Consider the following 12919-nt stretch of genomic DNA (forward strand, 5'->3'; position numbering starts at 1 on the left):
ATGTCATTTCTGCATTGGATTATTTTTAATTTATTATATTATTTGTTTTTTCTTCGTTACTTTAGTAGTTTTCTTTATTGTTGATCTCTTTTTCATTTACCTGCGATAAATCTTTATAAAACTGTAAAAAAAAATTATGCAACAAAATAGTCGCTAAAAGAATAAATTATATAGAATCTAGAAATTAATTTTGTTTAAATTACAAATAATTATTGGTGATTATTATATACACCCACAATTATGGAGATCACCTTACACATGTACGTTTTCATGTAATTTTTTTTTTTTTCATTTTAAGCCCATGTTCCCATGAAGCCTACATGCTGCGTTTTTTTTCTCTGTCACTTTTTTTTAGCAGAAAATCTCCTGCGTTTAACAAGTTTGGGATTAGTATGGGATTACATGAAAACTCATGCCCACTGTGTGCTTAACCCCTTCCCGACCCATGACGCCACGTAGGCGTCATGAAAACCCGTGCCAATCCGACCCATGACGCCTATGTGGCGTCATGGAATGATCGCGTCGCTGCAGATCGGGTGAAAGGGTTAACTCCTATTTCACCCGATCTGCAGAGAGAGGGGGAGTTGTACTTCAGCCCAGGGGGGGTGGCTTTGCCCCCACGTGGCTACGATCGCTCTGATTGGCTGTTGAAAGTGCAACAGCCAATCAGAGCAATTTGCAATATTTCACCTATGAAAATGGTGAAATATTGCAATCCAGCCATGGCCGATGCTGCAATAGCATCAGCCATGGCTGGAAATCATGTTCTGCCCCCCCCACCGCCCCCGATCTCCTCCCCAGTCCTCCGTTTTTGTCCGGTATCCCCCTCCGTTCCCCTGTCCGCTCCCCCGTGCTCCTGTCCGCTCCCCCGGTCCTCCGATCCCCCCCCCTGTGCTCCGATCCACCCCCCCACCACCCCCTCATACTTACCGAGCCTCCCGAAGGCGGTCCGTCTTCTCCCTGGGCGCCGCCATCTTCCAAAATGGCGGGCGCATGCGCAGTACGCCCGCTGGCTGGCAAATGCGTTCCATGTACATTTTGATCACTGTGGTAAACTTATCACAGTGATCAAAATAAAAAAATAGTAAATTACCCCCCCCCCCTTTATCACCCCTATAGGTAGGGACAATAATAAAATAAAGAAAATATTTTTTTTTTCCACTAGGGTTAGAACTAGGGTTAGGGTTAGAACTAGGGTTAGGGTTAGAACTAGAGTTAGGGTTAGAACTAGGGTTAGGGTTAGGGGTAGGGTAAGGGTTAGAACTAGGGTTAGGGGTAGGGTTAGGGTTAGAACTAAGGTTAGCGTTAGAATTAGGCACACGGTGCGGATTTGGCTGCGGATCCGCAGCGGATTGGCCACTGCGGATTCATAGCAGTGTTCCATCAGGTTTACAGTACCATGTAAACCTATGGAAAACCAAATCCGCTGTGCCCATGGTGCGGAAAATACCGCGCGGAAATGCTGCGCTGTATTTTCCGCAGCATGTCAATTCTTTGTGCGGATTTCGCAGCATTTTACAGCTGTTCCTCAATAGGAATCCGCAGGTGAAATCCGCATAAAAAACACTGGAAATCCGCGGTAAATCCGCAGGTAAAACGCAGTGCCTTTTACCTGCGGATTTTTCAAAAATGGTGCGGAAAAATCTCACACGAATCCGCAACGTGGGCACATAGCCTTAGGGTTAGGGTTGGAATTAGAGTTAGGGTTGGAATTAGGGCTAGGGTTGGAAATAGGATTAAGAATAGGCTTGTGGTTAGGGTTATGGTTAGGGTTAGGGGTGTGTTGGGGTTAGGGTTGTGGTTAGGGTTGGGATTAGGGTTGGGATTAGGGTTAGGGGTGTGTTGGGGTTGGGTTGTGATTAGGGTTATGGCTAGAGTTGGGATTAGGGTTAGGGGTGTGTTGGGGTTAGGGTTGGGATTAGGGTTAGGGGTGTGTTGGGGTTAGTGTTGGAGTTAGAATTTAGGGGTTTCCACTGTTTAGGCACATCAGGGGTTTCCAAACGCAACGTGGCGCCACCATTGATTCCAGCCAATCTTGCGTTCAAAAAGTCAAATGGTGCTCCCTCCCTTCCGAGCCCCGACGTGTGCCCAAACAGTGGTTTACCCCCACATATGGGGTACCAGCATACTCAGGACAAACTGGGCAACTATTATTGGGGTCCAATTTCTCCTGTTACCCTTGCGAAAATAAAACATTGCTTGCTAAAACATAATTTTAGAGGAATGAAAAATGATTTTTTATTTTCACGGCTCTGCGTTACAAACTTCTGTGAAGCACTTGGGGGTTCAAAGTGCTCACTATACATCTAGATAAGTTCCTTGGGGGGTCTAGTTTCCAAAATGGGGTCACTTGTGGAGGTTTCTACTGTTTAGGCACATCAGGGGCTCTGGAAATGGAATGTGATGCACGCAGAGCACTCCATCAAAGCCTGCATTTCAAAACGTCACTACCTCCCTTCCGAGCCCCGACTTGTGCCCAAACAGTGGTTTACCCCCACATATGGGGTATCAGCGTACTCAGGAGAAACTGGACAACAACTTTTGGGGTCCAATTTCTTCTTTTACCCTTGGGAAAATAAAAAATTGTGGGCTAAAAAATCATTTTTGAGAAAAGAATAATTATTTTTTATTTTCATGGCTCTGCGTTATAAACTTCTGTGAAGCACTTGGGGGTTCAAAGTGCTCACCACACATCTAGATTAGTTCCTTGGGAGGTCTAGTTTCCAAAATGGGGTCACTTGTGCGGGAGCTCCAATGTTTAGGCACACAGGGGCTCTCCAAACGCGACATGGTGTCCGCTAATGATTGGAGCTAATCTTCCATTCAAAAAGCCAAATGGCGTGCCTTCCCTTCCGAGCCCTGCCGTGCTCCCAAACAGTGGTTTACCCCCACATATGGGGTATCATAGTACTCAGGACCAACTGGACAACAACATTTGGGGTCCAATTTCTCCTGTTACTCTTGGGAAAATAAAAAATTCTGGGCTAAAAATCATTTTTGAGGAAAGAAAAATTATTTTTTATTTTCACGGCTCTGCGGTATAAACTTCTGTGAAGCACTTGGGGGTTCAAAGTGCTCACCACACATCTAGATTAGTTCCTTGGGAGGTCTAGTTTCCAAAATGGGGTCACTAGTGGGGGAGCTCCAATGTTTAGGCACACAGGGGCTCTCCAAACGCGACATGGTGTCCGATAACGATTGGAGCTAATTTTCCATTCAAAAAGTCAAATGGCGCTCCTTCCCTTCCGAGCCTTGCCGTGCACCCAAACAGTGGTTTACCCCCACATATGAGGCATTGGCGTACTCAGGAGAAATTGCCCAACAAATTTTAGGATCCATTTTATCCTGTTGCCCATGTGAAAATGAAAGAATTGAGGCTAAAAGAAATTTTGTGTGAAAAAAAAGTACTTTTTCATTTTTGCAGATCAATTTGTGAAGCACCTGAGGGTTTAAAGTGCTCACTATGCCTCTAGATAAGTTCCTTGGGGGGTCTAGTTTCCAAAATGGGGTCACTTGTGGAGGAGCTCCGATGTTTAGGCACACAGGGGCTTTCCAAACGCGACATGGTGTCCGCTAACGATGGAGATAATTTTTCATTCAAAAAGTCAAATGGCGCTCCTTCCCTTCCGAGCCTTACCATGTGCCCAAACAGTGGTTTACCCCCACATATGAGGTATCGGCGTACTCAGGAGAAATTGCCCAACAAAATTTAGGATCCATTTTATCCTGTTGCCCATGTGAAAATGAAAAAATGAAGGCTAAAATAATTTTTTTGTGAAAAAAAAGTACTTTTTCATTTTTACGGATCAATTTGTGAAGCACCTTGGGGTTTAAAGTGCTCACTATGCTTCTAGATAAGTTCCTTGGGGGGTCTAGTTTCCAAAATGGGTTCACTTGTGGAGGAGCTCCAATGTTTAGGCACACGGGGGCTCTCCAAACGCGACATGGTGTCCGCTAAAGATTGGAGCCAATTTTTCATTCAAAAAGTCAAATGGCGCTCCTTCCCTTCCGAGCCCTGTCGTGTGCCCAAACAGTGGTTTACCCCCACATATGAGGTATCAGCGTACTCAGGACAAATTGGACAACAACGTCCGTTGTCCAGTTTCTCAGTTTCTCAGTTTATTTTACCCTTGGGAAAATAAAAAAATTGTTGCTAAAAGATCATTTTTGTGACTAAAAAGTTAAATGTTCATTTTTTCCTTCCATGTTGCTTCTGCTGCTGTGAAACACCTGAAGGGTTAATAAACTTCTTGAATGTGGTTTTGAGCACCTTGAGGGGTGCAGTTTTTAGAATGGTGTCACTTTTGGGTATTTTCAGCCATATAGAACCCTCAAAATGATTTCAAATGTGAGGTGGTCCCTAAAAAAAATGGTTTTGTAAATTTTGTTGTAAAAATGAGAAATCACTGGTCAAATTTTAACCCTTATAACTTCCTAGCAAAAAAAAAATTTGTTTCCAAAATTGTGCTGATGTAAAGTAGACATGTGGGAAACGTTATTTATTAACTATTTTGTGTCACATAACTCTCTGGTTTAACAGAATAAAAATTCAAATTTTGAAAATTGCAAAATTTTCAAAATTTTCGCCAAATTTCCATTTTTTTCACAAATAAACTCAGAAATTATCAACCTAAATTTACCACTAACATGAAGCCCAATATGTCATGAAAAAACAATCTCAGAATCGCTAGGATCTGTTGAAGCGTTCCTGAGTTATTACCTCATAAAGGGACACTGGTCAGAATTGCAAAAAACGGCAAGGTCATTAAGGCCAAAATAGGCTGGGTCATGAAGGGGTTAAAGACTGATGAACTCTGAATTTTTTGATGCGCTTCTTCCAAATAAATCTCTATGTGGAACCTGAAAAATTGATGTAAAAAAATGCAATTGCGCAAAGTGCCGAATCCCAGCATTTATGCACTAAAAAACTCTCTTAAAAGATGTTTTAGCCAATCTACAAGAAAAAAACTTATCTACAAGGGGGAAAGTGAATTAAAAATGCAGCAAAAAGCTAATAATCAGAGCAGATTTTTGTTGCTTATTTTGCTGCAGTTGGAAAAATTGCAAGTGGGGACAAGGTCTAATGTAGATATTTTGTTGTATTTTTGGGGAAAAAAATGACAATAATTTTTTAATATATATTGTGCTGAAAATCTAAAAAAATCCAAGATAAAAACCCTACATGTGTGCATGTACCCTTGGGCATCATTTATACATGTGGCCCACAAATGGAAAAAGTGGGAGTGAGTAACCCCTATTACTATCATAAAAAAAACACAAAAAATTACATTTTACCAAAACAAGGTGAAAGTTATCCTTAATTTAATGCGCAGTTCTGTGACATGGTCCTAGATCGTCTCTGGAATATTGCATGTAATATCCCATACATGTTGTTACATGTAGTTTTTTTTTACCAATACATTTTTTTTCTCAATGGAGAAAATAAATCTGAAAAATCCAAAAAAGTCATGACAGGGTTAATGTAAAAAATTGCCAAGTCTAAATCTACATTGCAAGATCAATTATTTAGTTGTAACATACTAAAAATTCAAATCTAAACATTAAAAAAATAAAAACAAAATAAAAAAAATTAAAAGCACAAATTTTCATCATCAAAATTCAATTTCAAAGATTGTTTTTTTGAAAAAAGTTAATGTGTGGAAGGAAAATATGCCTTGCCATTTGGGTCTTGGCCAACATCTATACACCAAAAGGTCAACCCCCAAAATGCCCTTTCTCACCCATCCTTATAATGTGAGCTTTGAGCATAGAACCCAATGTATCTCTTATCTCCTCTAGTCTCTATATTTCACATTTGCTTTCATTCCCAAAAAAAATTTTTTATATATCTTCAAAAAGTTCTTAAAATTCATGTACGGTAATTCGTTTTCAATGTCAGATCTTATTTTATTTTTCCTAAGATCTTTCCAAGATTTGCATGAAGTCACTACAAGAATTGCTCATATTTACAATTTTGACTCTTGTGTTCTCATTCTGTAAAACGCCAATATGTTCTACTCACAGAAGTCTCCTGGGAACTGTCTGCGTTCTTATCTGTCCAGCAAATAATACCACCTCTGGAATGCAGGCTTTTTCTTTACATTTTTCAATGATTTTTTTTTTTCAAGTTTTAACCATGTGTAATCTTTACCATATAGTACTGTCTTTCATGTAAAAAAAAGTAAAAATGACTTTAAAAATATTACTAAAAAAAATACATGTTTTAAATGTATGTAATCCTTACCACACAGTAACCCCTTTTGCAAAAAAAAGTAAAAACTACAAATATATATATATTTTTTTTTTTTTTACGTTTTAACCATATGTAGCCCCAACTACATAGCACTAGCCTTCTTGTAAAAAAGTTAAAATAACTAAAAATATATATATATTTTTTAAAGTTTTAACCATATGTATTTCATGCTACATAGTACTGTCCTTCTTGTAAAAAAAGTAAAAAATAACTAAAAATATTAATATTTTAAAGTTTTAACCATATGTAATCCTTACTACATAGCACTGCCCTTCTTGTAAAAAAATATCAAAAAATATAATTTTTATTTTTTTATTATTTTTTAAAATGTTTACCATGTGTGACCTTTACTACATCGTACTCTTTCTTGTAAAAAAAAGTTAAAACAATACTAAAAATATATATTTTTAATATTTCAATCCTTTTTTAAGTTTTATCCATATGTAACCCAAACTCCTTTTTGTAAAAAAATAAGTAAAAAAAAGTATATTTTTTCTTTTTCATTTATTTCATTATTCCTTATAAATAAATAAATAAAACTGTATATATATATACATATATATATATATATATATATATATATATATATATATATATATATATATTCAATTATTTAAAAATGTATATTTTGTTGTTCGTTTAAAAAATGCTTCTGATTTTGGCAGAGAAATGAATTATTTTGCATTGCCTGTGGGAAATTCTACGGTAAATGCTTGAGGTTATAAGGACTAAACGTTGATGGAAATGATTTCCATTGGGTATGAGCCCAAGCTAGTGGTAATGCTGACATAATTTCTTATTTGTCTGTGGCTTCTATGATCCTGGAGCTCAACAACTAATCATCTACTGACATGGACTCAAACCTGTGGCTTCCCAGCTGTTGCGAAACTTCCACAATTGGTGAGCCATAGGTTGGGCACCACTTACAGTACATACATACATTACTGGAACCTTGGCAGGAAAACCTTTTAAGGGGATTACAAAGACATCATCTCACACCTGATTTTGAGAATATTCATAGGGCAGTTCATTTTTTTTATGCCCCACATACCCCACAAATACACAAGACAAAGTAGACTTGGATCATTTTAGTTGTCGAAAAAAAGAACAAGGGTGATAATAAAATTTTTGAATGTTTTTCCAGGACACCTTTCTTACCACCATTTTTCCATTGTATTAGATATTGACCCAATGGACTATTTCCCATAAGGTAAATCTTATAATATTTGCCTTCTTGGCTGCAGCTCCAATAGATATAGTCAACATGGACATGATAAATCGCCGCCAACACATAAGACTAATGTCAAATATCAACGGGTTCAGCCGACGGTCTAATGTGAATGGCAGCCTTAGACAATTTATTATATCGGTCCGGCATGTCCGATTTTGCACATGTGATCATATTGTCTCCCGTAGATAAGCCACCAAATGAACGCTCATGTGTACAGGACAGTCAACCGAGACGGCTGCCAAACCAACGATCATTAGAACCACCATTCAGCCGACAGCTATCTAATGTGTATGAAGGGCTTAATCCAGAATTCAAATCTGATCGTAACTTTTTTTTTGTTGCATTTTTATAGTTTTTGCTAATTAGATATAGAATAAATGTTAGTTTTTAAAAGAGGATTCAAGGTGAAAGGTGAGTTAATTCAGTGACGATAAACCTTTATCGAGGTATCCAAAAAAACATTATCACCTATCCACAGGATCAACTTGTGCCCCAAGTTTCAGTTAAACAGAGGTCACAATTTTGATTCCGATGGAAGACACTAAATAGGATTCCGAACCTCCTTGAGGGTCTCGATTGGCCATTTTGGTATTTTTGATGTTAAGAATAGCTTAGTCAAACATACAAAGTACAATGTCTCTAACAGAAATCTAAGAAACTCTACTAAAAAAATTGGTTTGTTAGAATAATTTTCAATCCTTCATAGATGTTATCCCCAATTTACATTTTTAATTTCTAGACACAAAGTTGATCAAATTTAACATATTTTTCCCATTGGATTCCTCGATTTACTCCAATTTCCAACCACAATGTGATTAGGTTATTGACTTCCCATAAGGTTGGCCATAAAGAATGCTCAAGAGGGAAGTTTAGGGACAAGTGCCGACGGGAAAACTTTGTAAAGCATTGGTTAGATATAAATGAATTACCTGATGGTTGAGTCACTTGCTTGGTGCCATATTGCACAGTGATACAGAGATCATTATCGAGAGGAAATTTATTACAGTTCAGCATCTCTGGCCAAGGAAAACCATACGACTCCATGACTGGTGCACAACTGTCACGCACAACCTCGCACAGCGACCGGCATGGGTAAATGGGTCTCTCCAAGCAAATTGGTGCAAATAGGGAGCACAAGAAGAGTTGAGTATCTCTATGACATCTCTTTGCCAACAATGGAACCCAACTACTGGCTTGTTGCTTTACTTCAGGCATGGTCTCGTGATCGAGTAAATTAGGAAGTCTCATCTTCTTATAGCCAACATTATGGCAGAGATGAAGATCTTGGGGAATGTCCACACATTTGCTCTGCTTGGTGTAGAATCGTCCATTTTGAAAATTGTCCGATTGCCAGCTGTAATAATCATATTCTTCCGCAGAACTCCAGAGGATGAACCCAAAGTTTAGAAGGGCCACAACGTTCCAATGGAAATGCATGACTGCCGAACGAGTGGCCAAAGGTCCTTCAAGACTTAGTCATGAAACGCCCCAAGACACTTTACCTTCTCTTCAACTTTCTTCTAGTAAAAGTGCATTAAGTACAAAAAAGAAAGCAAAAAAAGTAAAAGTTCTTCTTTCTTAGAGCCGGAAACACTTTTCTTTCTTTTCTTACTCTGTGACTTTCTCCCTTGCCAGGTTCTGTGCAGCTGCAAATAGAGAAAGGTAGAGAGAGAAAGAGAGTTAGGAGGAGAGCGAGAGAGACAGCTGGAGCTTGTAGGCTGCTCCAGAAGTGAATTAAAAGTCAGTGCTTGTTTGCCTGCTTCCAAAATCCTTACCCAGTTCAGGGAATCTTAGCACCACCCACCTCTAATCTTTTAAGTGAGCCCTGAAGGATTAGCCAGCAGCCAGTGTACAGTGGCCAAGCCTCCGCCTGCTGCCTGGACTCTGGTGACCGTCCTACAAGAGGCTCCTTCTGTGCAGCTGCGGAATACAAACTCGATAGGGAGCACGGAAAGCCTTTACTTCTTCTCTGGGGACTTTCACCTATAGGCATCATGTTCCCTATATGTCCTCCATCATTGTAGTGCGGGGAACTGCAGTGCATGTAACCCTCTGCTGGGCCATTCTCTACTGCACCAGCTATTATCTATCTATCAATCTATCTATCTATCTATCTATCTATCTATTAACTATCTATCTATCTATCTATCTATCTATCTATCTATCTATCTATCTATTATCTATCTATTAACTATCTATCTATCTATCAACTATCTATCTATTATCTATCATCTATCTATCTATTATCTATCTATTACCTATCTATCTATCTATCTATCTATCTATCTATTATCTATTAACTATCTATCTATCTATCTATTATCTATCTATTAACTATCTATCAACTATCTATCTATTATCTATCTATCTATCTATCTATTATCTATCTGGTATCTATCTATTATCTATCTATTACCTATCTATCTATCTATCTATCTATCTATCTATCTATCTATCATCTATATATCTATTATCTATTTATATATCTATCTGTCTATTATCTTTTTATCTATCTCAAATCTATCTATTATCTATCTATCTATTATCCATCCATCTATCTATCTATTATCTATCATCTATCTATCTATCAATATCTATCTATCTATCTATCTATATATCATCTAACTATCTTTATATTAACTATTATCTATATATTTTCTATCTTCTATCTATATATCTATCTATCCCAAATCAATCTATCAATTATCTATCAATCATCTATCTGTTATCTATTATCTATCTATTATCTATCTGTTATCTATCTATCTATCTATCTATCTATCTATCTATCTATCTATCTATCTATCTAACCTTCTGTGGGAGGAATCATCAGGACATCCACCCAACATACCCCCAATGCAAGCTGTGGTATAAATATGCCTTCTTTCCTATTGTCCATTGTCCATGATAAATCCATAGAATGTACCTGGTAATGTTCCATATATTTGCTCTGCTTCATAGTGAGATACTTGGTGCACCAGAGCTTGGCACCTCTAAGCCCAGACATTGGTGTCTTCTGAACCTAGACCTCATCTCTGTGTGGACCTGTATTATTCATGGCTGGAATCACACAGGCAGTTCTTTCTGCAGTTATTTTGTATTATTATTTTGTACACAAAGAATGGATATGAAAACCAGAACAGTAATAATTTCTTTATTTTTCATAGAGGCAGAAAATAACAACGGGAGAGACTTGCTGATATTAAAAAGTAGTTGGCAGAGACACTGTCAGGTCATTGTAGTCTATGTGTCCCTCTAGAAGGTGAAAGCATAGACATCAATGCATCATATGTCACTTGTAACACACAACATCAGCATATATGAAAAAATTGTGCATAAGTAACTACAGTCCTACGATCCCCAGGGCAATGTTTGGACCTGAGGATGCAGATAAAATTGAAGGTGGCATTAGCCCCTTGTTGGCACCCTATATCTTTGTGCCCAGCCACCCCTTCTCCCCTGCAAGTTGGGTCCTTTACTGGTGGTGGTTAAGATCATCGGGCCATCTTTGTTAGAGGTCCATGCGGTGCTTCTTGATTCTCCTTCTCATCCCTTGCAAAACAATTTGGACTTGCGACTCTCTGGATGCTTTCCTCTTCTTTGTATGAAGACCCTAGGAGAGAAAGTTGTGGGCAGGATCTTATGGAGAAGTAAAACGTGGCAAACTCCTTTGGGCGCCTTTCCTTCATGGGCCCTATACTAACCACTTTGGAGGAGTCTACTTTCCCTACGAGTAGTGATGAGTGAGTATACTCATTGCTCAGGTCTCCCCGAGCATGCTCGGGTGATCTCTGAGTATTTTGTAGAGCTCGGAGATTTAGTTTTCGTTCCGTTAGTTGCATGATTTACGGCTGCTAGACAGGCTAAATACATGTGAGGAATGCCTGTTTGTTAGGGAATTCCCACATGTATTCAGGTTGTCCAGCAGCCGTAAATCATGCAGCTGAGGCAACGAAAACCAAATCTCCGAGCACATCCAAATACTCAGAGATCACCCGAGCAACAATGCTACTCTCCCATCACTACCTATGAGCCATGAAGTCCATACACCTTCAATAGCTGTTGGCCAAACACTCTTCCAGTGAACTGGTATTTCTTCATAAACATGAACACTCATCTCTACTGAGCATGCATGTGTTTTCAACAGATGGATTGGAGTAAGTTGCTGGCCGACATTCTGTTTGTCGAAGGCTTGCCTCTTTAGCGTACAAAAGGATGGGGAGTTGAAATTCAACGTCACCCAATAGGCATATGATAATCTGCTAGTCCGACTGAACCGTTGTGCTGGCGCAAGTCATTTATTTTTTTGGGGTGTCAGGCAGCATAAAATTACTAAAATTATTAAAAAAAGCGCAGGTGCTCTGTCCACCTTTCTTATTCATCTATCTCTGCTCCCTCTTCCTTGATGGGCAGCTCCAATCTTAGGAAAAGGATGGCATAAATGAATGCAAAACAAGTTGGCATGAATATGCACTGAGCAGCTCGGTCACACCTAGGAAGCAGCGAGCAGCTGTGCTTGGTTTGAACAGTCATTTTGGGCTGACAGACTCTCTTGAAGGGTATGTGCACATGGAGTCTTTTGCTGTGTTTTTTTTAGTGGAAACTGAGCGCAAACAAGTTTTTGAAGAGTTTTGAGGTTTGGAGACTTCCTGCTCAGTTTCTGCTCCAAAATACTCATCGAAGAACTCTGCATGCACATAGCCTCAGATGCTTAATTTGGGATTAGTTCTGAAATTTTCCTTTTAAGGGAATCTTTCACCTTTTTGACTAACTATACAGTGATATAGGGGTCCTTGGTGCACCCATGGCGTTATCATGAGCTGGTGCATGGCCAGTATCAGTGCACATTTGTATACACGCAGGGCAGTTTTAGCTTGAGGAGGGTGTACTCTTCATCACAAGCTAGAACAGTCCCCAAGGGGAGTAATGTTGCTCTCAGCTCATGGTCCCGCCATGGGTGCAACAAAACCCCCTCATTTGCCTATAGAGTAAAACTTCTGTGCAAGTAACACGTACAATGTTAGCATGATTTTTATAGGTGTAAAGTTCCCTATACCCCTGTATAGTTAGTCTAACAGGAATTTTGGGGGCGACTGACACATTCACAGTGCTAATACACTTGAGTCAAGCAAGGTTGATTTTGCATGACTTTGTTAAACGCTGCATGAAGGCGTAGAGCCGGTGCCCCCCACAGTTCCCTGTACCAACTGTGGGATACACATTTCTTAACACTCAATGCACCCCAGGATTATAAATTATTATATGACCTGAGACGCCAGCGCACATCTGAGGGCCCATCTAACCCCGGTAACAGGTACGCGGCTTATGTTTGACACTTGTACTTTTAGGCTCGTGTTACTCATCCTATGGATTAATATGCACTTTTTAATAAATCCTGTGAATGTTTACCAGGCCTCCCGCCGTGAAAGTGAACA

At 39.1% G+C, this 12919-nt stretch overlaps 2 protein-coding genes across 2 annotated transcripts in view; one reads left to right on the forward strand and one right to left on the reverse strand.

Moving 5' to 3' along the window:
• The window catches only part of SFRP5 (secreted frizzled related protein 5), a 106895-nt gene extending 97535 nt beyond the window's left edge, over window positions 1-9360 (reverse strand). Inside the window, exons 1-2 of the mRNA XM_077258315.1 lie at window positions 9260-9360; window positions 8414-9130 (exon numbers count right to left, since the gene is read on the reverse strand). Of these exons, the coding sequence (XP_077114430.1) occupies window positions 8414-8921 (508 nt within the window). The 5' untranslated portion in view covers window positions 8922-9130; window positions 9260-9360. The remainder of the gene's footprint in view (window positions 1-8413; window positions 9131-9259) is intronic.
• GOLGA7B (golgin A7 family member B) overlaps window positions 1-12919 on the forward strand; it is a 211592-nt gene that overhangs the window by 47832 nt on the left and 150841 nt on the right. The window lies entirely within an intron of this gene.

This window comes from Ranitomeya variabilis, chromosome 4 (genome assembly GCF_051348905.1).
Source record: "Ranitomeya variabilis isolate aRanVar5 chromosome 4, aRanVar5.hap1, whole genome shotgun sequence".
NCBI lineage: Eukaryota > Metazoa > Chordata > Amphibia > Anura > Dendrobatidae > Ranitomeya > Ranitomeya variabilis.